The sequence below is a fragment of the Dasypus novemcinctus genome, chromosome X (genome assembly GCF_030445035.2).
Source record: "Dasypus novemcinctus isolate mDasNov1 chromosome X, mDasNov1.1.hap2, whole genome shotgun sequence".
NCBI lineage: Eukaryota > Metazoa > Chordata > Mammalia > Cingulata > Dasypodidae > Dasypus > Dasypus novemcinctus.
The window spans coordinates 54,113,197-54,140,969 of record NC_080704.1 but is presented as its reverse complement, the minus strand read 5'-3'; the positions used below and the strand labels follow the sequence as shown (position 1 = coordinate 54,140,969).

The following is a 27,773-nucleotide window of genomic DNA, read 5'->3' as shown; positions in this document are numbered from 1 at the left end:
AGTCTCCATATTCCTTTGTATGTAGGCTAGCTTTTACATGAACTATGCAGTTAAACTACATCATAAATGCTGCTTTTTAGCAAAATAAAAAAATCCTGTTCATTACTGTGACTCCAGAGCCATTTAATAGTATAACTACAAAATATCAGAACAATTTAAAAGCAATAAAAATTTCTTTCAGTTCATTAGGGTTCTCCCACGCCAGGGAGAAAAATACTTTAATTGGTTCTAAGGGGAGAACCGTTTGAAGGAGACCTGGAGGAGTCAGGTTTAAACAGTTTTACCCAGACTTTTTATTTCATATTAAGTAATTTAATAAAGGTAGACAAGACTTCATATTGCTGTATTTGTCCAGACACCTACTGATATGAAATGGTGCCAAATCATGTCTCTTCTTTGTTGTGAAAACACCTTGTTCAGATGACTCCAGAAGAGGCAGTTTCAGGCTGTGAACTAAAGCTCTTCTTATTACATGGCCATAATTATTCACATTGCCCTGCCACTTCCTTACTGGAAACTTCATCTCAACCATGTCCATCAGTATTTAAGAGCTCATGATATTCCTGTTCAACAGAATTGCACAGCAGTTGGTACCAAATCAAGTCCCAGCCTCTGACAATGTGATAGACTGCCTCCACAACATTGTTTCTTCAGTACTGGGGCAACACGTTGAGTTCCCTGCTTCATGGTGACTGACCTGGAAGGGAATGAACAAAGGACATTTGAACTTCAGAACAGATAAATCTATAAATAGAAAGTTTGTTGAACCTTGACAATGTAAGGCCTCTTAAATATGAAACCTATAATCTTCCTTATTCAAGCTGCATTATCCAATGTGGGAAATCCAGATCAAATGAGTAAATATCATTTCTGGTTTGTGAAGAAAAGCCAGGTGAAAATGTGGCCCACGAGGTATTTGGTGAGAGTAAAGACAGGAAAAATATGGAGATACCTCTTTTAACAGGCTGTGTGCTTTCTGCTGCTGTGGAATACCTGTCGAGGTGAACCAAGCTTTCTGGGACCTTCTGGGTGGAGTGTAAGAAGGAGCTATGATTGAAGCTGTACTTTTGGGCTCCAAACATTTAACCATGCATTCTTCATTTGTGTCCAGGTTCATATGTGCAAAGTAAAGCATGCCAGCAACAATCAGCTGTTCTGTAAAGACTGAGGCTTTGTTAGTAACAAGTCTAGCTTCCTATGTTTATGACACCTGAATGTTTTTTTTTTCATTTAAACACCTTAACTTGCATCACTATATATGAGGATCAGTAGAGGGTGGGCTGACTCTGAGTATGTTTGTGCTAGTTCTTCCAACAATTTCTTGCTTTCTTATGAACGTTTCTCTGATCCTGGATCTATACCAGATTTGACATTATTTCCTAATGTGGTAAAAGTGTCCGTCAGCTTAACAGAATTACTGATGCAGTGTTTGGGGAAGAAGGAAGAAATACTTGCAAGATGATTTAAAATGCCCAATAAAGATTCATGCATTAAGGAAAAGGTAGTTTAGTGCCTTGAGGCCTTTCTATGAATCTCTATGTTAGTACAGATTGTTTGCCTAAATAAAGAACCACCATGTAAAATTTCAGTATAATGTAGTTTAATAAAAACCAGCTTCCAGGTGGGCTGACTTCTGGTTCCAGACAAGATGGAGTAGATGCACTTCTTATTCCTTCCAAAGAATGTAACTAAAACCCCTGAACTTAACTTACAAAACATAAGTTAGGAGACTCTGAAGGGTGGAGGGAAGGTGGCAGATGGATGAGGGCCCTTGAGAGAAGGTGGCAGATGGATGAGGGACCTTGTGAATTGAGGAACCAGATATCCATTAATCCCCTCGCCTTTGTGTGTGTGTGTGTGTGCATGCATGTGTGTCTCTTCTATATCCTGAAATGCGCGCTTAAGAAGAAGCTGGGAGACCAGAGAAAAAAGGTCACAGACCAAAAAAAAAAAAAAAACCTCCAAGAAAAGCGTATTATCTCTAGTCAAAGGACAGGGAAAGGGCCAGCCTAGAAAGACAAATATTTTTGGCAATATCCACCCTATTCCAGCCAAGCACCACAGAAAAAAAAACATCCATCCTCTCATCAGCAGAGGCCTAGTAGGAATCCAGAACTTCCCAACAACTACCCCCACCTGGCAGTAACAAGGTGGTATACCCCTTTCTTAACCAGCATAGTGTACATGGAGGGTGGCTAAAATAGAAGATTTAAGATCAGAAATGCATAATAGCCCAAATGTCCAGGACACAATGAAAAGAATTACTTGTTAAACCAAGAACAAGGGAAATTTCAATTTGAATGAGAAAAGTCAGATGCCAACACTGAAGTGCCACAAATACTGAAATGATCAAATACTGAAAGGATTTTATCTGAAAAGCATTTCAAAGCTGCTAGCATAAAAATGCTTTGATGAGCAACTGAAACACATCTGAAAGAAATTAAAAATAGAAAGCTTCAGTAAAATTAAATAGCAAAGAAATATAAAAATAGAAACTCTTGACAAAGAAACAGAAGACATAAAAAATAATCATATGAGAATTTTAGAACTGCAAAATACAATCACCAAAACAAAAACTCGCTGCATGGGCTCAATAGCAGAACAAACATGACAGAGTAAAGAATTAGTGAACTTGAAAACAGAACTACAGAAATTGCCCAATGTGAACAACAGAGAGGAAGTGGAATAAAAAGAGGAAATACAAAAAAAAAAAAATGAACAGAGCCTGGGGACCTGTGGGACTACAATAAATGATCTACCATTTGTTTCATCAGAGTTCCAGAAAGACTGGGCCTGAAAAAGCATTTGAAGAAATAATAGCTGAAAATTTCCCCAAATTTTGCAAAAGATATAAACCAACAGATACAAGAATATGAGCAACAGAAAAAGGAAATATAAAAGATTCTAAAGGAAAAGAAATGTAAAAGCATGCTAAAGGAGATTCTTCCAACAGAAAAGAAATGATAAAAGAAGAAAACTTGAAATATCACAAATGAAGAAAGAACAGAAAGGGTAAAAAAATGAATAAATATACTAGACTATCCTCTGGAGTTTTTAAAATTATGTTTGATGGACAGACTCCAGCACCTACAATCTGATTTACTGGACTTACCACACTCAGCTAAGATGGAGTTGAAGAAGGACAACCACCACACCATGGAGCCTAGAGTGATTACAACTGAAAGTGGGAGGATTGCATCCAGCATCCATGTGGAATCTGAGCCTCCTCTTGACATAGAGGTGCAATGGACACAACCAATCCAATATCCACATAGAAGAGGTGGCATTGGATTGGGAAAAGTGGACATGGTGGCTGATGGGTATGGGGAAAGGCAGGAAGAGATGAGAGGTGGAGGCGTCTTTGGGACATGGAGATGCCCTGGATGGTGCTTCAGGGGCAATCACCGGACATTGTAAATCCTCACAGGGCCCACTGGATGGAATGGGGGAGAGTATGGGCCGTGGTGTGGACCATTGACCATGAGGTGCAGAGGTGCCCGGGGATGTACTTACCAAGTGCAATGGATGTGTCATGATGATGGGAACGAGTGTTGCTGGGGGTGGGGAGAGGTGGGGTGGGGGGGTGGGGTTGAATGGGACCTCATATATATATTTTTAATGTAATATTATTACAAAGTCAATAAAATAAATAAAATAAATAAATAAATAAATAAAATTCTGTTTGATGGTTGAAGCAAAAATTATATAACATTATATGATATGGTTTTCAATGTATGTAGAGAAAACATTTAAGAGAATTATACTTTTAAGGACAGAGGATAAATGAACCTAAATGGTGATAGGGTTTCCACACTTGAATCAAAGTAGTAAAATGTTGACACCAGTAGGCTATAAGTTACATATGTGTAGTCTAATAATAAACCACTAAAATAAACATACAAAGAGATATACTTAAAAAACACTGTAGAAAATCAAAATGCAATTCTGAAAAATGTTCATGTAACCCATAGGAAGGCCCAAAAAGGAAAACAGAGAATAAATAAAAGACAAATAATAAAATGGCAGACTTAAGCCCTAACATATCAATAATTACACTGGCTGCAAATGGTCTAAATACATGAAATAAAAGAGATTGGCAAAATGAATTTTAAAAAAACATGGCCCAACTGTATGCTGTTTGTAAGACATTCATTTCAAATAGAATGTATAGGTAGATTTAAAGTAAAGGGATGAAAAAGATATACTGTGCAAACAATCAACAGAACTGAAGAGTGGATATGTTAGTACCAGATAAAATAAGACTTCAGAGCAAAGAAGATTACCAGGGACAAAGAAGGACATTACATAATGGTAAAAGGGTTAATTCACCAGCAAGACATAGCAATCCTAAATGTGCATGCACCAAATAACAGAGCTTCAAATCATCTGGAGCAAAAACTGAAAAAAACAGAAAGGAGAAAAAGACAAATCCACATTTATAGTTGGAAGCATCAACACCTCTCTCAGCAGCTTATAGAACCACTAGACAGAAAATCAGCAAGGATATAGAACTGAACATGCTGTTGTGGGAAACTGGCTTACCTGTTCCTTATTGTAAATATTACACCTGTTCTATTGTAGATGTTGCAGTTGTTAAATGTTGCAGTTATTCCCTATTATAGATGATGTTTGCAGTTCTAATAGCAAACAGCTGCTTGGTAGCATCCCAATAAATGTGATGTGGAAACTAGGGTTGAGGCTCTCAGTTACAGAAGCTGTGAGTTCCCTGGTCCCATCTTTCTCTCTCTCTTGTGCCTCTCTCTGTCCCTTTATTTTCTAAGTTCTGTGTTGCCTTCCTTTCGAGCCAACCTATTGTGAGCTGATTGCAGCACAATGCCATCAAACCAACTGGACTGAACTGACATTCACTGAACACTCTACCCAATAACAGAATACATATTCTTTTCAAGCATACTTGGAACATTCAGAACATAGATGTGGTTCACCAATAAAGAGAAAAAAAAAAAGAGAAAAACCACCTGAACAGAGTTAAAAGAATTGAATTAATACAGAGTGTGTTCTCTAGCCATAACGGAATCAAACTAGAAATAAATAATAGAAAGATAACAGGAAATTCTCCCAATGTTTGGAAATTAAAGATGATGATGATGATGATGATGATGATGATTCTAAATAATCCATGGGTCAAAGAAGAAGTCTCAAGGGAAATTTTTTTTACAAAGGCAATATATACTGAATGAAAATGAAAATGCAACATATCAAAATTTGCAAGACACAGCTAAAGCAATGTCAAGAGGGAAATGTATCACTTACATTAGGAAAGAGGAAAAGTCATAGAACAATAATCTAAGTGCTCACTTGAGGCAGCTAGAAGATGAATGAAATAAATCCAAAACAAGCAGAAGAATTCAGAGCAGAAATCACTGAAATTGAAAACAGAAAAATAGAGAAAATCAATTAAACAAACAGTGGTTCTTTGAAAAGAACAAAAATGTTGATGAAACTCAAAGACTGACAATAAAAGAATGGAAGAAGACAGAGATTACCAATATCATCAATAAAACAGGGGATCTTACTACAGATCCCACAATATTAAAAGTTTGAAAAAAGTACTAAGAAAAACTCCACCCACATAAATTTGACAACTTATAGGAAATGGACCAATTACTCAAAGAGCACAAATTACCATAATTCACCCAAATGGAATAGATCATTTGAATAGCCCTATAACTAGTTTAAAAAAATCAAATTCATAGTTAAAAGATTCCCAATAAAGAAATCTCCAGGCTGAATTATTTCACTGGACAATTTTACCAAATGTTTAACTGGAATTAATACCAATTCTGCACAGTCTTTTCCAGAAAATTATGAGGCCAGTATTATCCTGATTCCAAAACCAGACAAAGGCAGTACAAAAAAAGAAAGAACACTACCAACCAATATGAACTTAGACACAAAAATCCCCAACAAAATATTAACAAATCAAATTCAACAATATTTTTAAAATGTATGTATCATGACAAAGTGGGTTTTATTCCTGGATGTAAGACTGGTACAATATTTTAAAATTAAGCTGTATTATCAGACTAAAGAAGAAAAATCACATGATTATATCAATTAATATAGAAAAAGCATCTGATAAAAATTCAAAACCCATTCATGATAATAGCAAACTAGAGAGTAAGAGAAACTTCCTCAGCTTGATAAACCTACATCTAACCTCGTTCTTTATGGTGAAAGACTCAATGCTTTCCCCCTAAGATTGGGAAGAAGGCAGAGATGTTTGTGTCACCATTTATTCAGCATAGTACTGGAAGTCCTAGCTAATGCAATAAGGCAAGAAAATGAAATAAAAGCATACTTATTGTAAAGGAAGAAATAAAACTGTCCCTGTTAGCAGATGGCACAATTGTCCACACAGAAAAACCCAAGAAACATCCTCAAACACCCTCCCAAAACCAATAAATGAATTTAGCAAGGTTGCAGTATACAAGATAATATGAAAAATCAATTGTATTTACATAAGCTAGAAATGAATATGTTGATACTGAGTTTTTAAAATGGTACTATTTACACTCACTAAAAATAAATAAAATACTTAGGTATAAATCTACCAAAACAGTTAAAGGACTTGTATGCTGAAAACTACTAAACCCCAATGAAAGAAATCAAACAAGGTCTAAATCAACAAAGAGGTATAACTGTGTTCATGGATTGGAATACTCAACATAATGATGATGTCATTCTCCCCAAACTGATCTATAATTTAAACACAATTCTTAAAAAAAATTCCATCAGCTCTTTTTATAGATATAGACAAGCTTATTCTAAAATGTATATTAAAAGACAAGCTAGAATAGCTAAAACCTTTCTGGAAAAGAAAAAAGTAGGAAGAATTACACTACCCAATTTTAAGATATTATGTGACTACATAAGTCAAAACAGTGTGGTATTGGCAGAGAGACAAACACAAATCAATGAAGTAGAATAAACAACCCAAAAATAAGCCCACACACGTATGACTGGTTTCTGACAAAGGCGCAAAAGCAATTCACTGGAGGAAGGACAGTCTTTATAATAAATGGTGCTGGAGCACTTAGACACCTACAGGCAAAAAAACCTTGACTTTATACAAAAATTAACTTTAAATGAGTTATAGATTTAAATGTAGATATAGACAAGCTCATTTTAAAAATGGCAAGCAATAGCAAAATAAAAAATACAAAATATTTATATATTAATAAAGGAGAAAATATTTGGGACCCTAGGGCTATGCAAAGAGTTAAAGACATGACCAAATATACCAGCCACAAAAGAAAAAACTTGAATAAACTGGATTTCATCAAAATTAAAAACTTTTGTTCTGCAAAAGACCTTGTTAAGAGGATGAAAAGACAAGATACAGATTGGGAAAAAATATTGTGCTGCCATATATCTGACAAAGAATTTGTATCCAGGATAAATAACTCTCAAACCTCAGCAGTAAAAGAAAAAAATCCATTAGAAAATGGGCAAAAGACATGAACCAACATTTCACCAAAGAGCAAATACGGATTGTAAATAAGCATATGAAAAGATGATGAACATCATTAGCCATTAGGAAAGTACAAATTAAAAACATGAAGGGATCATCACTATACATCTATTAGAACATCTAAAATAAAATACAGTGACAATACCAAATTCTGGCAAGGACACAGAAAAACTGGATCTCTCATATATTGCTGGTCAGAACATAAAATGGTATAGTCACTTTGGAAAAGAATTTGGCAGTCTTTTATAAAACTAAACATATACTTACCATAACAACCCAGTAACTGCACTCCTGGGCATTCATCCCAGAGAAATGAAAACGTGTATTCATGCAGAAACCTGTACACAAATATTCACAGCAGCTATTTGTAATAGCCAAAAACTGTCAACAATCCAAATGTCCTTTAATGCGTGAATGGTTAAACAAACTGTGGTACAACCATACCATGGAATACTACTCGGCAATAAAAAAAAAATCAACTATTGATACATGTGACAGCCTGGATGAATCTCCAGAGAATTATGTGAGTGGGGGGAAAAAAATCCAAAAAGTTACATATTGTTTTAATCATTTATATAACATTCTTCAAACAAGACAGTTATAGAGATGGAAAACAGAGTCATGTTTGCCAGGGAAAGGGGTGGGATAGGGTGGGGTATGAGACTATAAAGGGGTAGCACAAGAGAGTTTCTTTGTGGTGATAGAACAACAGTTCTGTATCTTGATTGTGGTGGTTTTTACACAAATCTATACATGATAAAATTACATAAATCTATACACACACAAATGAACGCATGTAAAAACTGCTGAACTCTGAATAAAGTCTGTAGATTATCCTAAGGTCAATGTCCTGGTGTTGATATTAATCTACTATAAGATGTTACCTATGGGGGAAGCTGGGTGAAGGATACACTGGACATCTAGTACTATTTTTAAAACTTCCTATGAGTAATTATTTCAAAATAAAAATAAAATAAAAATGTCTTCTGTCACTATTTCTTTGTACCATGTGTTCAGCTCTCCACTTGAGTTGTTTTAAAGACCCAAAACATCCTGGGCAGATCTCAGGATGATTTTCTGTCAATAATTAACCCAGTGCTAAATGTTGCCTGGTCAGATCCCATTTCCTAGACAAACATTTATTGAGGGTACTGGTAGCCCAATCTCTGGACCCGTAAGCACTTCTTAAAATCCTTTTATTAAAAGTCTTCTTTACACATATTTTATCTACTTGAAAGGCTGTTTTCATTCAGGATCAATTTTTTAAATCAAAACACTGGCAGTAGTACCAAGGGGGAGGAGAGAGAGATAAAGCTCTGAAAGAACAATGACTACTTCTAGAGTATTTGAAGAACCATACTGAAGTCCTGCTAATCCAGGCTGGGAAGCCTGCAGTGTACAGGAAACAAATTCACACGGCCTTTTCTTTCTGCACACTAGAAATGGGCTCCCATCCTCCCCTTTCAACCTCTAGTTCCTGAATATCACTGAACCAGATGAGGGATGCTTATATGCCTGCCAGTTCTGACTTGTAACTACATGGGACCTGTAAGCCCCCAAGTAGATCCTAAATAAACTATCAGCTAATTTCCCAACATTTTCAATGTTTTTAGTTGTACTTTAAAACATAATCATGTCCACAAATTCTTAGTATGGGATTCCCCAAAATTCTTTAGCTGCTAGTATCTTAGATACAGGATTAAAAACTTATTAATAGCTCACTCCAGACCCCAACTCTTAATACTATGGGGACCTGTTTATATGGAACTATGAAGTATTCAACTTTGGGTGCATATTTAAAAACCAAGTACTCAGTTTATCAGCCAGCTACAGTGACCAAGTAGCTAGCTTTGCCCTTTTTCCCAGCTGCTACACGTTTGACAATGAAGAATGAAATTTTAAGCTGCTAAATGTCTTGGTTTAAACTATTTCAACTTACACGGAATCTGAGGAGAAAAAAAAATTTGCTAAAATTTTCTTCCCCTGAAACAAGCGTAGACCCTCTGTTTATTCCTAAGTCAGAACCATTTAAAGACCTACCCTGTTTCATAGTAGAATATGGTAATAGAAAACTGTCGTAGTGCAGTGGTTTTTGGGATTTATAGATTTTTTTGTATATCATTGTTCTGAGGAGTATGTATATAAAGATTTTCTAATGTATGACATTAAAGTTTGAAGTCATTCCAGGAAAACTCAAAGAATTCACAAATTGGCTTTCACTTTTTAAAATATATTATGTTTATTAAAACATTCAAAGTCATCCTCCATTGAGTTGGGTAAAGTTTAACTTTTTTTGCTCCAGTTTCCTTGAGTGTTTAAATTACCAGCCAAGCCCTAACTGCAGCTGGTTGACCTACTAAGGGTCTCATACTCTTCAAAGGGAAACTTAATTCCAGCTTTACATAGCCTGGATAGCAGTTGACACAGGCTGAGGCTCCCCCGGCTACAATGTAATAACTCAGGAAGACACACTCTTAGCATTTTAATAATACTTTTTACAAACTTTGAAGCTGGGGTGGGGGAGGGGGAGGAGTCAACTTCCTGCTGGCTTTAAAGTTTGTGAACAGAAGATTCAACCAAATGCCCTTGCAGCTCTGCAGCTCTCAGTGGCCTTCCTCTTCCCAGTTTCAAGTCAGGTAAGGAGCCCTGGGCCTCCCAAGTAGATCTGGGCCTTTGCACCTGGAGACCTCACTTCCCCTTCCCTTTTTGAATTGTACTTGTAAATTTTTACTAGTCCTTCTTTCCTTCACATTTCTTCTTGGTCTCACCTCTGGAAGGTATATGTCTGAATGGACTCCCCTGTCGCCTGTCCCTGTCCATTTGCGCCAGGTGAGACACCCTGGATTTACCACCAAAAGCGACTTTATTGAAGCTAAAAGTTGGGGCTGGGACTTAGCACTTTGGAGATTTCCGGGTATTCAGCAAGTCCCGTTATCACAGCCTATTGTAAGAGCCTTCCTCCTGGACCAACTCCAGAACAAATGGCTGAGAAAGGGTTCCGCCTCCTCGTCAATGGCGATGTGTTCTGGAGGAATCTTCTCCCAGCATCCTAAACGGGAACCACCCTCTGTGGATGATGTTAACATCTAAGCTTATCTGTTAACCCGGGTTAAGCTTCTTAACCTTCCTGTTTTCACCTCAAATCAGTGAAATGCAGTGCCAAGGAAAACGGAAATAACTGACAGTGTTTACAACAATAGAGCCATTAACATTTTTTTAAGGGAGCTGCTTAGGAGTAAGGTTAAAATAATACTTGAAATATCAGCAGTGACAAAGTGCAAGTATTCCCTCACTGTGACTCTAAAGCGAAATGTAACATGAAACATTTAGTGTTTTGCTAAACTGTATATTCAAATTAGTTGTTTCACTAAACCACACCCTCAAATAGTCTAGAAATGTACTTTAAAAAGCATAAGGGTTATAATTTCCATACTTTCAATTTGGAAAGTTAAGTGGCAGTGGCAAGAGGTGCCAGTTATATTAGCTGGTCATATTTAACTTGAAACAATTCTCACCTCAGGTAAAAACAGCGACTGAGTAAAAACAACAAAACAACTCTTGCGGGGTTGTGGGGAGAGAGGGAGAGGGAGAGAAGTGGAAACCAAGGGAGGAACCACTTACCTGGACCTGGGCAGCTCATGCTGAGAGCTGAGCATTTGACCTACACCTACCCCACCCACCACAGCCTTAAACGCTCCCCCACCCATCCCTCAAATGGAAGGAAAGGACCAGCTTCTCTGCTCCAGAAATCACAGTAAAACCTCAATCCATGTGAATCATTTGATTCAAGTCCCAGAGCAACCCAGTGCAAAAATTAAATGGCCATTATATTTCCCCAATAGACGATAATAAAATGTTTCCAACTTTATAACTGCCCCCCACCCAGGGCTAAAATTTTCTCAAATTTTCTAGTTCACTTGAGAACAAAATGAGCAAGCTCCAAGACAGGATTAATAAAACTTGGAAACAGCTGAGTTTCATAGCTGACTTTTGTGGTTTTTTTCCTTTCATTGAGCTGCTCTGCAATGTATTTTTAATTGTCATACATAATTGCTTTTGTGAGAAAAGTTGTTCCCAACTCAAAAAACAGAACTCAATTAGTATTTTAGAAGATAACATTTGAGCACCCACCTGCAGATATTTGACAGCCACCAAGTGGGGGTGGGAGGGGTTAGTGAGGGAGGACACAGAAGCTGGGAAGTGACCTGGAGCTTGGATCTGCCATTCAGGCACCCCTTTGGTCCCCGCAGCTGCTCAGCTGAGTGGCTGAAAGTGGCTGGGTGGAGGGCACCGGACTCTGGCCTTGATTATGCTTTCGGAATAGGTTAGGATGGCTCTTCAGTGTACAGTTTCTGTGTGATCAGCCGAAGCCCAGTCCATCACCACTTCGGCTATCTTTCCCTGCAGGGTGAAGCAATGTTTTTTCCTACCATTTCCTACCCCTTCCATAGTCTGATGGGGATAAAATGGCCCCACAGCTGAGAGCAGTTTGGGTTGGCACAGGACATTGAATTGTGTAAGCCAGTCCTCCTGCTCTAGCCTGCAGGATTGTCAGAAATTTGCCATACCTAGGATCAGGACATGAATTTTTCCTAGGTTCAGAATTATATCTCTTCCCTTTTGTTCAGAAATAAAAACAAAATAAGTAAAATTTGAAAAAGACATTCAATAGTGTCAGGGTTTCTATTTTGTTATTGGGGAGGGAGGTGTGTGTTTATTTTCAGCCAATCGTCTTTTTGCAAAATAGTCCTCTGCAATTCCTAGCAGCTGGGGAGGGGAATGGAAGTGGGGGGTAGGGGCAGTGGGCAGAGAAAGACAACAAAACATAACTTTTGTATTGTTTGCAGAACCTGAAAAAGTGTATTGTTTTTATTACATCCTTGTTGGTGTTATCCTTTATTAAAGCAAGAGGCAGAAACTACCTTTACTATAATACTTCTAAAACTGCATATTTAACAGATGCTACCTCTCAGGTGGTTGAAAAGAAGTGCTATTTTTTAAAAATATTATCTTGATTTTAGTATTTCTGGCTTACTGTTCCCGTAATCTCTCTGAAGCAGTAATGAGCCTTTTTTGTAAAGTCTGGCCTCAGTCACAGGAAAAGCAACCTCAAGTTCTGGGGCATTTTTTCCTAATGTTCATTTTCTCTCTGTGTGTTTAATTACTTCTTCACTTAGCCTTTCCGTTCATTCCTGTAGCTGCTCATGTTTCTCAGTCACTCATCTTTACTAAAGAACCCACAGTCTGGAGCCCATATCCATTCCCCATGCCTTACAAACATTTCCGTGATGTTCTATTTCAAGGCGGAATCACATACTTCAGATGGGCTGGTGTTTTTGTCTGCTAAAGCTGCTGAAATGCAGACACCATGAAATGGGTCAGCTTTTAACAATGGCAATTTATTAACTTATAGGCTTACAGATTTAAGGCTGAAAAAAGTGTCCAAATCAAGGCATCATTAGGTAGTGTGTTCTTCCCAAAGACCAGCTGCCGGTGATCCTGGACTCCTCTGCCACATGATAAGGCACATGGCAGCACCTGCTGTCTCTCCCATCTCTTCTGGGTTTTGCTGCTTTCAGCTTCTTGCTTCCATGGTTCCCCCCAACCCCCTTTGCTGAATTCCATTCTCTTATAGACTCTAGTAAGAGGATTAAGAATGAGATGGGTCACATCTTAACTGAAGATCCTACTCACCAAAAAAATCCTACTTACAATGGGTCCATACCCACAGGAATGGATTAATTTTAAGAACATACTCTTCTGGGGTCCATATAGTTTCAGACCATTACAGCTGGTTTCTAAGCTTCCAGGCTGCTGGTTACTATGACCAAATGCTATTAATCAAACAATATTAATCTCTCAAGGTGGTCCCTCCAGGCATTTGGATTTCAGGTCATATTTAAAGCTTCTTACTGGCCAGGCCCAGAGACTGTGCTGTGCCTTTACAACTCTCCCTGTGCCTTCTGGGGCTCCCTTTCATAACACTTCAAGCAGAACCTGCCTTAATGTAATACTCAGCATAAAAGGCTAAGATTCCCAGTAAGAACATTTCTATCTCAGTGGCTATATTCAGAATGATTCTTCAGCGAAGCTCCTTTCTGCCCATGTCCATTCCAGAGGAAGGGAATCTGCCAACCTGGAACATGTTCATGACTGAACTCAAATGCAGTGGTCCTGTTTCATGGCTGCTTAATTTCCTAATTTAAAAATATTCACCATCAGCCAATGCTACAATTTATTCTCAGCATCCAGCATGATGGCTTTTAATATGAACAAGGCCAGCTGCAGGAAATGTCAGACCCAAGTGCTGGCCTGGTGCCTGAGGCTAGGGGAGGGGGAGCAAGGCTTAAGAATTCCAATTTTCATGAATACATCACTGAGTTCTGCAACTTTTATCCAACTGAAACTGCTTCCTGTTCAGCTCCCAAATAGTTCTCCACTCTCCTGTGTTCTTGAACTTGGGCCAGGACTATTTCTTAGTCCGTATTGTTCTTATTCTATACTGCACCTAAGCAGAAATGCTGCTTTCAATACAGCAAGCTCACTCCATTCTACTACAAAGCCAGAAGATGAGGAGCCAGGAGACCTCACAGAGAGAGGGCTTCATTTATTAGTCACCTCGATCAACTAGGATGTCTAACATCAAACACCAGGGCCAGTCTAGTTTTTTTACTTTCATTCTCTCGTATGTGGTTCAAGCTAAGAGAAGGCTGAGAAGTGGCATACGAGGAATTTTAAGCCAGTTGTTTATAAATGTTTTTTTTTAAAGGCTCACTCCCAGCTATTTATATTACATTTGTATTCATGGGAAGAAATTCTCTGCCCAGGCTAAAAAACCTCCCTGAAAATCTTCTGAATCCTGCCTCAAAAACTGCAAATGGGACATATGGGCACTGCTGTCCTCCCTCTCCCTGAAAGCACAAAGACAACCCTGAGAAGCATACTGAAAATGTATGAAGGATTAAATCTTACCTAAAAAAAACCTCGGGATGCAGATTTGGCTCAAAGGATGGAGCATCTGCCTACCACATAGGAGGTGCAGGGTTCAAACCCAAGATCTCCTGACCCGTATGGTGAGCTGGCCCATGCTCAGTGTTGATGTGCACAAGGAGTGTCATGCCATGCAGGGGTGTCCCCCACATAGGGGAGCCCCACGTGCAAGGAGTGTGCCCCGTAAGGAAAGCCACCCTGCACAAAAAAGGTGCAGCCTGCCCAGGAGTGGTGCCACACACCTAGAGAGCTGATGCAGCAAGATGATGCAACAAAAAGAGACACATGTTCCCGGTGCTGCTGACAAGAATGCAAGCAGACACAGAAGAACACACAGCGAATGGGCACAGAGAGCTGACAACTGGGTGGGGGGGAAGGGGAGAGAAATAAATAAAAGAAAAATCTTTAAAACAAAACAAAACAAAACAAAAAACAGCCTCATTTCTCCCATTGATAGTCTCCTGAACTAGGTAATGTTCAAGCAAATAGGTACAATCCACTGCAACGGTACCAGAAAGCCACCTTAACAAACCTTTCTAAAACCTGACATCCTATGTCAGTGTGGTTTTATAAAGGGATGGGAATTTTTATGTCTAAGTGTCAGAGAAGTGACACTTTCCAAATACATGAGGATTTCAAAAGGGCTCTAAAGTTGATTTGATCCAAGGTGGTACCACAAACTGAGGTGTATGGCAGTCATTCTTCATCTGAAATGGATGAATTGTAGGATCAAAGAGAGGCAGGATTCTGGGTGAAATAATTTTCCATCCATCAGTCTAGCCACAATTTAAAAATTAGATAAAATCCATGCTGTTTAAAGTCCAGGAAACAGTCACTCCAAGAAACAGCTGGAGGGGTGAAAGTTTGTGCATCTCTAAAGAACTCAAAATGTAAAAAGCACACACCCTGACCTCTCTGATTTGGAAACAATTAAAATACGCAAATTCGTAAAGTCAGAATCTAGAAAACAGGCTACCAGGGGATGGGGTGGGGATAGGAAATGGGAAGTTAAGACTTAAAATGTAAAGGATTCCTATTTGGAATGATGGGAATGTTTTGATAATGGATGGTGGTGATGGTAGCACAACATGGTGAATGCAATGAACAGCACTGAATCATGTATCTGAATATGATTTCAAAGGGAAATGTTAGATTGTATATATGGTAACAGAATAAAAATTTTTAAAAATCCATGGAACTAGAGTATACAGTAAACCCTAAGTTAAAACATGGACTATAGTTTGGTTTTTTGTTTGTTTTTTGCATTCCTTCAGGTTTTATTAATTCACAGATATAAAATAGCTAAAAGACAATGGAAGGAGGAGATGGGTAAGCTAGAGAGGGCTAACTTCCTCTTTTAAAATCTGGTAAAATTTTTCCTTATGCTTCAGCATAAGCTAGATCTTCTACCTTGTTCTCATCATCAAAATAAGATCCCAACTCCTTAGCATGGCCATAAAATCCTTATGATGTGAGCCCGTCCTGTCTCTATGGTCTTAGATCTAATACCTTCCCAATTTTTACACTGCCACCCCTACACTCTTTCCTTTTTCTTGAAAATGTCAAAAGCCCTGCTGAAGTAGGGCATTTATGTTTGCTGTATGGACTATAGTTAATAGAACAATTATAAAAATTAAAATGTGCCATCATAATTTTAACAAATGTTCCACATCAATGGCAGGTGTTGGTGGTGTGGTATATAGGAATCCTGTATTTTATACATGATTGCTCTGTAAACCCACAATTTCTCTAATAAAGAAAAAAGCATACACCCTTTGCTATAAAGGGTCAATCTAGGAATTTTTCTTACAAAAATACTCAAATGTATGCAAAGATAATATAAGGACGCTATTAAAATGTATCAGAAATATAGCAATGAACAAAAAACCAGAACAACATAAATGTCCTTGGATATAGAACTAGTTACATATGTTATAATACATTCCTATAATAAAATAGTATATAGCAATTAAAAAGATAATGATACAAGAAGATTTTCAAAGTATTAACTGAAAAAAATAGAGTATGTTTTAGTTTCTTTAGCTGCTCAAGCAAATACCATGAAATAGGTTTAGTTAAACAATGGGAGTCTATTCACTCTCTGGTTTGAGGCTAAAAGAAAATCCAAATCAAGGCATCATTAAGGTGATGCTTTCTTCCCAAAGAAAGCTTTTGGGGCTGGCTGCTGGTGATCCTTGGTCCTGGGCTCTTCTGTCACATAGCAAGGCACATGGCAGCCATTCCTGGCTCTCCCTTCTTTTTTGGGTTCCACTGAATTTCAGCTTCTTGCTTCTGTGGCTTTGTCTCTCTGTCTGAATTTCTTTCTGCTTATAAAGGCCTCCAGTAATAGGATTAAGACCCATCCTGACTGGGCTGGGCCATGCTTTAACTGTAGTAGCATACTCAAAAGGTCCTACTTACAGTGGGTTCACAACCACAGGAATGGATTAAATTTAAGAACATGTTTTTCTGGGGTACACATAGCTCCACACCACCACCCTGCGGAACAGTAAATACAGTTCAATTCCATTCATATACAAATTTTTCTGAATTTGCATAAAGCATCTCGTTTAGAGAAATTTAGTGGTTGCATCTAGGAAGTGAGACTGGTGGCATTTTATACCCTTCTGTTCTGTTAAACTTTTTTTAAAACTACATGCTTATATTACTTCTACAAATTTTAAAAACAGAGAACCTGAGTTTTTAAAAAATAATCAGGCTGGTTCTGTCATCCATAAAAAGGCTACAACTTTGGGAATGTTCTTTTGGCAAATATGGCAGGGGAGGATTACCTGGTGTAGGGTGTTGGATGGGGAGTGGGGCATACAGGACAGGGTGCACCTGGGGCAGCCTTCTATGGAATATGTAAATGTTCATCTTGTCATAGTGTGTTATCTCAGTGGGTTGAGACCCACACAATAAGTAAGAAAATATTGAACTCCCATCCTGGGGAGTTGTGCTATGTTCTCAAATAGAGGGACAAGGGTCTCTCAATAACATAGGCAGTGCCTAATAAAAGGAAGACTAATCTGTCAAGCCCTCAATATTATTGCAAATAACTATGAATCTTAATCTTTAAAAAGTGAAGCTTAGTGTTTACCATAGGTCTGGAGGGGATGGGACAAGAATAGACTAGATGGAACACAGGGCATTTTGGGGGCATTAGAATTGTTCTGCATGATCTTGAAATAATGGATACCAGCCATTTTAAGCTTTATCAAAACTTATGAAAGTGTACAGCCCAAAATGTAAATCATAATGTAAAGCACGGACCATGGTTAATAGCAATGCTTCAATATTTACATATTAATTGTAACAAATGTACCATCTGCATGTAAAATGTTATTAATATGGGAGAGGAAAAAAGGGGGGAGGGTGTTGGGTATATGGGGATCCCCTATATTCTCTGCATGACTTTTCTGTAACCTAAAGCTTCTTTGAAGATAAAATACAAAAAAAAAAAGACATTGGTGAAATATATGGACAAAAACGTCACTGTACATGCAAAACAACAGCAGATCTTACAGTAATGAAAGACACCGTGTCTAAAATATTTTTTATTTAAAAAAATTATTTTACTTTAAAATTTTTGTATTTTATTATTGTTATTATTATTTTCTTATTATTTGTATTTATTTTGGGGAGCTTTTTTCTTAGAAAATCAATTTTATTAATACATATTAATAAAGTATACAATTTATCCAAAGTGTACAATCAATTGTATTTGGTATAATCATATAGTTGATTATTAAAGCATTTTCATTATCCCAGTAATAATAACAATAAGCAAAAAACAAACAAGGAAATTCCTCCCCTCTCAAGCTCTCTGTTGCCCCTGCTGTACATAGCTGCTATTTCTGGCTATCCTTGCACAATTATTTATATTTATTTATTAAGTAGTTTTATTGAGATATATTCACATACTATATGATCTATCCCAAGTGTATAAAAAATGGTTTTCAACGGGACATGGGGTGCAGCGATGCCCAGAGATGTACTCACCAGACGCAATGGATGTGACATGATGATGGGGAAAGAGTGTTACTGTGGGGGGAGTGGTGGGGTGGGGGCGAATGGGGACCTCATACTTTTTTTAATGTAATATCTTTTTAAAAAATGAATAAATTGAGTAGAATTTGGAAAAAAATGGTTTTCAAAGCTGTTAAAAAGATCTTCATTGAAAAATTGAAAAATTGTAAAATAAATAGAAAAATAGATTGAAAGAAATTACAAATTTTAAAAGAGAGTACAAGGCCAGGTTATATTTAATATAATCAATTACAAGAGATAGTATAGCAACAAACATTTATAAATGTAAATAACTCTAATATAATAGAAATTAATTATAACAATTCTATTTTAATATTACAGCTCTAACTTGGACATAACCTCTAAGAATGAAATAAATTATTGGTTTAGTTATTTAATTTCCATTTAGAACATAATTCTTTTGAATAATCAAATTCCTATTTGGGAATTCTTCACATCGTATTGGAATGAATTACAGCAGCTAAAAATATGTCAAGTCGTAATTTTATGAGGCAGAAAAACTCAAAATCTTGTTCAACAGTAGTCATGCCAAATGATTACTGATCCAGATGGATTATTTTAATTAATGAATATGCATAAGAAAGGGTTAAAGAAAAACGAAGTATCCAAAAAAAATCTCTCCAGTCCTCAATTAAAAGCAAATATTTATTTTGTATGAAGAAACTTACAGAATTGATCACAGGAACAATTTGCTAGTTGTACTGTGTAATTACTGTTCATGTATATAATATTGTTATTTTACATTTATCTGATCTACTCCTGCCCATTTTGGTTACTATTCGCATGGAATACCTTTTTCCAACCATTCATCTTTAACTTGGTTGTGTCTTTACGTCTGAGGTGGGTCTCTTGTAAACAACATATAGATGGCTCATATTTTTTTATTCATTCTATCAGTCTACGTCTTTTGACTGGGGAGTTCATTTCATTAACATTCAGTGTTATTACTGTAAAGGCATTTCTTACTTCATCCATTCTGTCCTTCAGTTCTCTGTTGTCATACCATTCTATTGTCTGTCTTATCCTTTAGTTTGCCCTTCCTAATAATTTTAATTTCTAAATTCTTTTCTAAATCTCTCACCCTTACATTTTCTCTTCAAGCTGTAGCACCTCCTTTAGTACTTCTCGTAAATCTGGTCTTTTGGTAACATATTCTATCAGTTTTTGTTTATCTGTGAAGACTCTGAACTCACCCTCATTTTTGAAGGACAGCTTTGCTGGATACAGAATTCTTCACTGGCATTTTTTCTCTTTCAGTACCTTAAATATATCATACCACTTTCTTCTCTCTTCCATGGTTTCTGATGAGAGCGCTGGACTTAATCTTATCTAGTTTCCCTTGTATGTGATACTTTGTTTTCTCTTGCTGCTTTCAGAATCCTCTGTTTATCTCTGATATTTGTCTTTCTGAATAGCAAGTGTATTAGGGTAGGTCTATTCATGTTTATTCTGTTTGGGGTGTACTGTCCTTCTTGGATATTTATAGTTATGTCCTTCATAAGGGTTGGGAAATTTACAGTCATTATTTCCTCAAATATTCTTTCTGCCCCTTTTCCATTCTCTTCTCCTTTTAGGATGTCAAAAATGTGAATAGTTTTGCGTTTCACATTGTCATTCAATTCCCTGAGCCTCTGTTCCATTTTTTCCATTCTCTTCTCTTTTGAAATTGAAAGTTAGCTTAGTATTATATTGCCTAAGAGTTACCTCATAAGGGCCTCCTTGTTGCTCAAATGTGGCCCTCTCTCCAAGCCAAACTCAGCATATAAGCGCACTACCTTCGCTGGCATGGAATGTGTTTCCCAGGGATGAGCCTCCCTGGCACCGAGGAACTATAACCAAGTGCCAACTAGCAATGCACCTGAAAAAAAAGACCTTGCCCATAAGGGGAAAATGGTAAATACAAATGAGTTTTTATGGCTAAAAGATTTCAGAGTGAATCGGGAGGTCATTCCAGAGGTTACACTTAAGCACATCTCAGCAGGATCTCATTGACTGCCACAGTAAATAGTGCCTCAAATAGCAGGGCTCCTGAGGGTTCTAGTGACAACCAGACACTATAGGCAGGGCAGACAGCTCAGGAGTTAGAATTTATGCTCCCCAGTGTGCCAGAGCTGGACTGCCTACCTCATAGAGCTGAGCTGAAGTCTAAATGAGGTAACACTCGTTAAGCAAGTAGCACAGTGCACAAAATAGGCACTCAATAAATGTCAACTCCCCTTAGCTCTAAGAAATCTTGAAAATCTTCTAGTCTAACCTCCTCTTCTTATTCTTACCAAAGCCGAAAAGGTTTAGGGGCTCCCCACTATTAGTCAAGTGGTAACCAGGGAGCTGCGCCCCAGAGCCTAGGCTCCTGAACCCTAAAACAAAAACTGTCTACCTATGAGCCAAGCAATGACTCTTGTCACCACTGACCAGAAATCAACCTCAATACACAGCTGTCATAATGTTTAATTACTAAGCCACCAGGGAACCAAATCTTTCTATTTTATTGTGAAAATATAGAGGATGCTGTTGAGCAAGTATGCCCTCATTAGTCTTCTAAAAATTCTCATGTTGTAGGATTATATAAAGCCTTAATAGGCCACTGGATTCATCATCTACTTCCATGAAGCATGATAACTAGATTAGTTCAAACACACTGTTGCCTTTCTTATATAAAATGTTCAGTGAATGCATAAGTGAAAATATAAAAATGTTTTATCTATACATGTTTAGAAAATTATATAATGAAATTAAAATATAGACATACTCTGTTGTATTTATATAATGTCAAGTAATTCGTGTAATGGATCTTTGTAACTCAATTTGTAGAATGAATTAATGGTTTCCTTGCTAGAAAAAGCCTTGGTAATTCCTTCCAGTGATGGTATACTTACTTTTCCTATAAATCAACAGAAATCTCCATTTCTTTGATTTAAATAAATTTCCTGCCCCTGTCACATTGTAAGTGGAAATAAAGTGGGTACTCAGCATGTTTTCTACCATGAAAAAAAATACGCAAATTACTACTTATGAGTCAAGGAATGACTCTGTCACTACTTTATGGCCACACCTCACTATGAAGGACCAGCGTTCCCCACCCCCCGCCCCCAGCTTCACTCACAAGATTTGATGGGTCTTGAGCTTTCCTACAAACCAAATCTACCACCAACTGAAGAGATCCTGCTTGGGAAGGCAGGCCCAAGTAGGAGTTCTAGGAATCTCGATCAAAGGCAACACTAACCTCACAAAGGGGGCAATAATGATTTGGATATGGATGTGTTTTTAAAAAACTATTCACACCTTACTGCAGCCCAGCCACTCAGACATCTATCCATCTGTATAGGGACACACACAGGGACACACACACACACCATCCTAACTTCCAGCCTGCTGGCTCCAACACAGCTCCCAGGTTGATTTGCTATTGGGAGTTAAAACAAATTTTGTCGAGTGAGGAGCCATGTTTAACCAATGCCCATTCTTCAGCGATCTGTGCTTAAGTAGGAAGTTCTCCTTTCAGTGATATTTGTATCTAAGCTTTTATAAAACATATGGATCAATATCCTGATTAAAATGGAAAGACTTTCAAAATGCTTTGGGAGGGATTTTTGGAGGCTAGCCATTTCTTTTTTTGTTTGGATGATTTCTTTAGAAAGAAAGCCTTCTGCTTCTTGGGACTTAGTGTACAGTGTATGTACCTCCTTTCCTAATTTCCTTCAAAGGGGGTGTATATTTTGTTCAAAAGCAATGACCTAGGTGCCTAACATGCCTACAAGAATGAAACTGTGGGTCCTACCAAGGGCAGAGGTCAAAGGAGAAATGCTAAAAAGGATAGGATATTACATCAGTTTGTTTAAAATAGTAGTAGATCCATTGTGTACAATGACACAGTACTAGAATTACAGACAACAAAACATTTGAATGGTATGTGAGATGGTGATAAATGGGGTGGTGTGTGATTTAAGTAAGGCGTCTTCCCATTCCATAATAACACCTACATCTGCTTGGCAGTTCATAGCTCCAAGTTTTTCATATAAATATTGTAGCAGACAGCATTTGTTGCTCATCAACTGCCATTTATTTCCATCTTGATCTTACTCAGGTGGCAATGGGCCCAGCCTAAGGGAATGAATTTGACTGGGCCAAGCCAGTGAGTCTCACCTTTGGCTGTACCTGGGGAGCTTTTAAAACATGCTAATGATGGGACCCCACCCCAGATCAATTAAATCAGAATTTCTAGGGGACGTGAAACTCAGGCATTGGCATTTTAAAAAATATATAATTTCAGTCACTACTCAGAACTGCTGGTCGAAACCAATCACGGTGATCCCATTTCCTTTTGCCAATTAGGGGGCTACGGCAGGGCATGTGACCCAGTTCTAACCAATAAAATATAAAAGAAAAGCCTGCTGGAATAGGGATGTTCTCGGATAGGTTTTATTGCTATATTAAAGAAAAGTCACATGAGGGAAAAGCTCCCCACCTCCTTCCCGTACCCATTGGTCAGCTTCCTTACTTTCTGCTCTGTAACAACCCTACGTAATCCCGTGAGGATGTGATGCCTGGAGCTGTGGCTACCATCTTATGACAGTGAAAAGATAAGCTGGAAAATGAAAACCAGGAAGGCCTAAAAGATGGAAAGGACCTGGGTCCTTGGTGATTTGGTTCAAGGTACTGCAGTCACCACAGGGACCTTAAAAGGGATATTAACTCCCTCCCTGCCAAATCCCACCATTCTGGCTATTAGGTATGAACCACCAAGATACTACTCAGTTAATTCATGTGTAGTCTCTCTACACTGCTGAGCCAAGGGCATGCCCCATAGGCAGAACAGTTGTAGAGTCATCAGCTTTCCTGTGTAGGTGGTGCCGGCAGCTCAGGGTTATTTATCAATTAGTTCAGTAGTTGGAACAAATCAGTAATAAAGCTGTGTGTTTCCCACCCCAGACTAGCCTCTAGGCCCGACTGGGGTGCCAGAGGATGCCAAGGGAGGCCAGTAAGGGTGTGTTATAATGGAGAGATAATAAGCAATGGAGTCTCACTCCAAACCCTATTCCACTCTCACCAGCCTAGGTGTGACTTTGGGCAAGTTACTTAACTTCTTTGAGTCTTTTACTCCTCATCTGAAAAATTGGTGTAAAAAATGATATATGTAAAGTGCCCAACTCAATACATATACCATAGCCCTTTAAAAACTATTCATCCCCTTTCCTAGAGTAGAGTGTGACAGACTTTGGGAAAAGCCATCAGTGTGGATCAGTAATGTTATCTTTCTAGAGCCAGGAATATATACCATGCTTTCTCCAGCTGGATATTTATAAATATACTGGTTGGTAGTGACATGGTGGTAAATGCCCAATAATTCCAAAAGAAATGTGGGAAGAAGAGCTCAGACACCAAAGTATGGAAAAGTCTAAAGTTTTGCTCCCAAATGCCCCTGTTGCCCCCAAAAGAAGCTTCATCGGCCTTCCAAACAGCACCACTAGTGGCTTCCCCCAGTCACTGTCAGCCAGACTCTTAACTTTCCTAGAGCATGAAAACTATGTCCTTTAACCCTACTCTCCATTCTTATTCCCTCATCCCTAGTGCAGACACTCAATAAATGTTGGCTAAAATGGAAAAGAGGGGAAAAAAAGAAAAGTTCTGGGAGAATGCCACTTCTTAAAGCCATAAAATGCTGCAGCATTTGTCAGAGAGGAGTTCCCTTGACTTGTGAGTGAGGGTTAGGGGATCATTATGCTACATTTGTAAATACAGGATTAGCAGATGAAAGGATGTTTTTGTTAAGATGTGACAAGTCACCCTGTGCCTGCCTTAACTTCCTTCACTTCAGAAATCAGGAAAGAACACAGACTTCCTAGCAATTACAGAAACTGATCATGAAAACCACTTGATTACCGGGAGAAAAATCAGCCAGCTTCCGAAATCATTCTGTTACCCTGCCTCCACTAACAACAAAATCAATCTTCATTAACATCTTAAACCTTTGTCCTCAGAGCATCACCCCAGGGGAGTGCTCAATTACACTATAAAATAATGAATGGAAACTTAAGTCACTTCCGTCCACCCAGCACTGCTTTTCCTTCTTTTCTGGGCTGCACAGGACAGAAAGCTCTCCTCTTCCAAGTCACCCAAAGTTTGAGAAAATGCATTCTCATGCCACTAAGTGGATTCTTAAGGTCAGCGTCTTCCAGAACTAACTCTTCCTTGCAAGTCATACACTCAGACACTGAACATACTTTGAGATCACTTAAGTCCCATTTTTGCATCTTAGGACATAAGCTTTACAAAGAGAGAAAGAAAATATAAAGGGGGGTGGGGGTGGGGAATGTGTTTTCACAAAGCTCCTTCTGCAAAGCCAAAACTACTACTGCCAATCTCCGGTTCCACCTCCCAAACGGATGAGGCAAAGGGAGGAAAGCCCAACCCTGAAGTCTCCCCTAGGCAGTAAAGGAAGCAGACCAGGCAGGTTTTGTGACCTCATGTGAAACGGGCACGGTCAAATATCCTGCAAAGACGCCAGCCACTAGGGGAGAGAGAGATGCCACATGAGCTCGGGGACAGCAAAAAGTCTATCCTACTCTATTATACCAGTGCCCGAGACACACAAATGTCCAAAAACTGTTGCTAGAGTGCCCTCGCTGTGCCTGCATGCATGGTTACTCCAAAAGAAAGCCCCGGAGACTGTGCATGAGAAAAATGAGACACAGAAGGGACATGAAACCGAAAGAAAGGAGTAGATAGGGTTAGCGTCACAACTTTACGGCAATCCTTGCTTCTGGCTTTCTCTGTGCCTGCGAACCCTACTGCAAAAAGTTTCCCGATAGGACTGGCAACAAGATAAACTCATAATCTTCAGTCCCAAATGGTCTCCAAAAGCCTATTCTTTTCATGTCAATTCCCAGTTTCAAGTTCCATTATGACTATTTCAAACCTCTTCTACTCTTCGCAGACCTCTGACACCCTTCTTTTCCCCCTCCCCCGTTTTCAACAGATGACCTTACCTCCTACTTCATGGAGCGGGAAAAGCACTGGACTGGGAATGTAGAGCCCTGGGTTCCACCTCCCCCACACTTAAACAACCTCTCTCATCTCTGGGTCTTCCCCTGAGGAGGCAGGTGGCTAAGCTGGAGAACACGATGAGCTCTCCAAGTTTTATGAGGACGTTCCCACCCGCTTTGACTTGCTCCAACGGATGCGCTCTGGGACGCATTCCCCATTCCCCACCTCTATCCCGCAGTCTGCGTTCCAGGCTCCCCGAAGACCCTTCCCCGCCTCGCCAAGGGCCACCTTACCCGGATTCGCCCTGGGAGTGGGCAGCTACGTGTCTCCTTCGGTCTCCATCTCCAGAGGCATCTCCTGGTCCCCGGGTGGCTCCGCTTCGCCCTCCTCTCCACTGCGAGGGTAGGCCAGCAGACGCATGGCTGGAGCGCAGGCAGCCTCCACCTGTCGCACCTGCTCGCGACTCAGACGCTCCCGCCAGGCGTGCACGGCCTCGCGGGCGTCGCGCGCGGACAGGTGGAAAGGCCGGTCGGCGCCATAGGCCGTGCCGCGCGTCATGTTGAGCGCGAAGGCGTCGAGCGCGGCAAGGGCGCGCAGCCCGGAGAAGCGCAGCAGGCGGCGCAGCTGGGTGCGCGGCTGCCGCACCAGGTCCTCATAGCGCAGCCTCAAATAGCGGCGCCGCAGCCAGGCGGGTGCCCCGCGAGCGAAAAGCAGGTCGCGCAGCCACGCTTCGCAGATCACCTCGAGAGCGCCCGTCAAAAAGAAATCGGCGCGCGGCGCGGCGGGCTGCGCACGGGAGGGGACCCCGGGGCGCGCGCCCACGCCGTGCGCTAACAGCACGCGGTGGAAGCGGTCGCCCCTCTGGCGAGTGCGCAGTACCTGGATGCTCTCGCGCAGCAGCCCCTGCCTAGATTTGAGGCGCGAGTTGTGCACCGCCCGCGGGTCGCGGAAAAGCTGCACCACCTTGAGGTTGAGGCCCGGGTCACGCAGCAGCGGCACCAGCACGCCCAGGTCGAGGAGGCGTACGTCCTTGATCACCACCACCGGGTACTTGCGGCACTCAGCCTCCAGGGCTCGGAGCGCCACGGGCGGACAGCTGCGCTCGCAGGCGGCGTCCTCGACGAGGCCGACGTCTGCGCGAGCACGGGGCGCACCGGGGCACAGCGGTGGCGAGCAGATGACCTTGTTGGTCCGCCAGCGGAAAAGGGCGGCCGTGGTGAGGTTGGTAGCGTCCGGGGCGCGCGCAGTGGGGTCCCCCGGAGGCGCGTACAGCCGCAGCACCGAGAAGTCACAGCGGAAGAGCGAGCGCAGCATATCGCGCAGCGCGCCCTGCAGGCTCTCAGCGTCTCCCGGATACAGCGCCTGCCATAGGTGCCACATGGGTTCGTACAAGTAGAAAACGTCCGGGTGCTGGTTAAAGAGCTCGCCCAGGAAGGACGAGCCGGTGCGCCAGGTAGCATGCACATAAATGTGCTGCTTTTCGCGAGACACCGCCTCCCCGACGGCGCCGCTGAGGTTGCCCGGGGATCCGGGGGACCGCTCCTCCGCGCCCAGTTCTCGTTCGCCAGCCGCCGCCGCTTCCAGGCTCCACATTCCCAGGCTGCGCTGCAGGCCCGGGCAGCGCCCGGCACCATTTTCCCGGGCGCGGCCGCCGTCCAGCACCGACGGGATGAGCAGCAGCACCAGCGTGTACAGCACCAGCAGCAGCGCAAACTTGCAGTACTCTCGGCGCCGGCGCCGCCGCCCCTTCATCTTTCACCGACCTCCCCTAGAGACAGTCGGGAACCCGTTCTTTTCTCTTCCTCAGAAATCCACTCCTGAAGCCGCTTTTCCGGACTCCTCCGACCTCTTTGAGCCCGGAGGGACGAACCACCAGGGCTGTGCATCCAACAGGAGAAACTTGGGAGCCGATGGTGCTAGTCGCAGCGCCCCAGTCCTCTCTCCGCTCAGCGGGGCTGGAAAACCGCCTATTGGCCGGCTTTGCAGCCGCCCCGCCTTCAACCCTGCGGCTTCTCTCCACCCCTCTGCTCTCCGAAAGACTCGGCCAAATCTGGGCGGGGCGGAGTGGGGACGCCAGGCTGGGGCGCACTGAACCAGACCCCACCTTTCCCCAAGCCCTCCGTAAAAGTCTTCATGTATTGACTTCAGGCAAGGGAGGGCCTTATGTATACCCCAGTGTACCCAGTGACAGGACGTGAAACCCACCCGGAGAAATCTACTGCCCCTCCTGGTTTCTGTCCCCTCCCGGACCATC

At 40.6% G+C, this 27,773-nt stretch overlaps 1 protein-coding gene across 1 annotated transcript; it reads right to left on the bottom strand.

Moving 5' to 3' along the window:
* Nucleotides 1-102: 102 nt before the first annotated feature.
* CHST7 (carbohydrate sulfotransferase 7) lies at nt 103-27,463 on the bottom strand. The gene is made up of 2 exons (XM_004483954.4): nt 25,813-27,463; nt 103-697 (listed from the first exon to the last, which is right to left on the bottom strand). Exon 1 carries the CDS (start codon nt 27,269-27,271, stop codon nt 25,838-25,840), a length of 1,434 nt encoding a protein of 477 aa, XP_004484011.1. The 5' UTR covers nt 27,272-27,463; the 3' UTR covers nt 103-697; nt 25,813-25,837.
* Between the last annotated feature and the right edge of the window lie 310 nt (nt 27,464-27,773).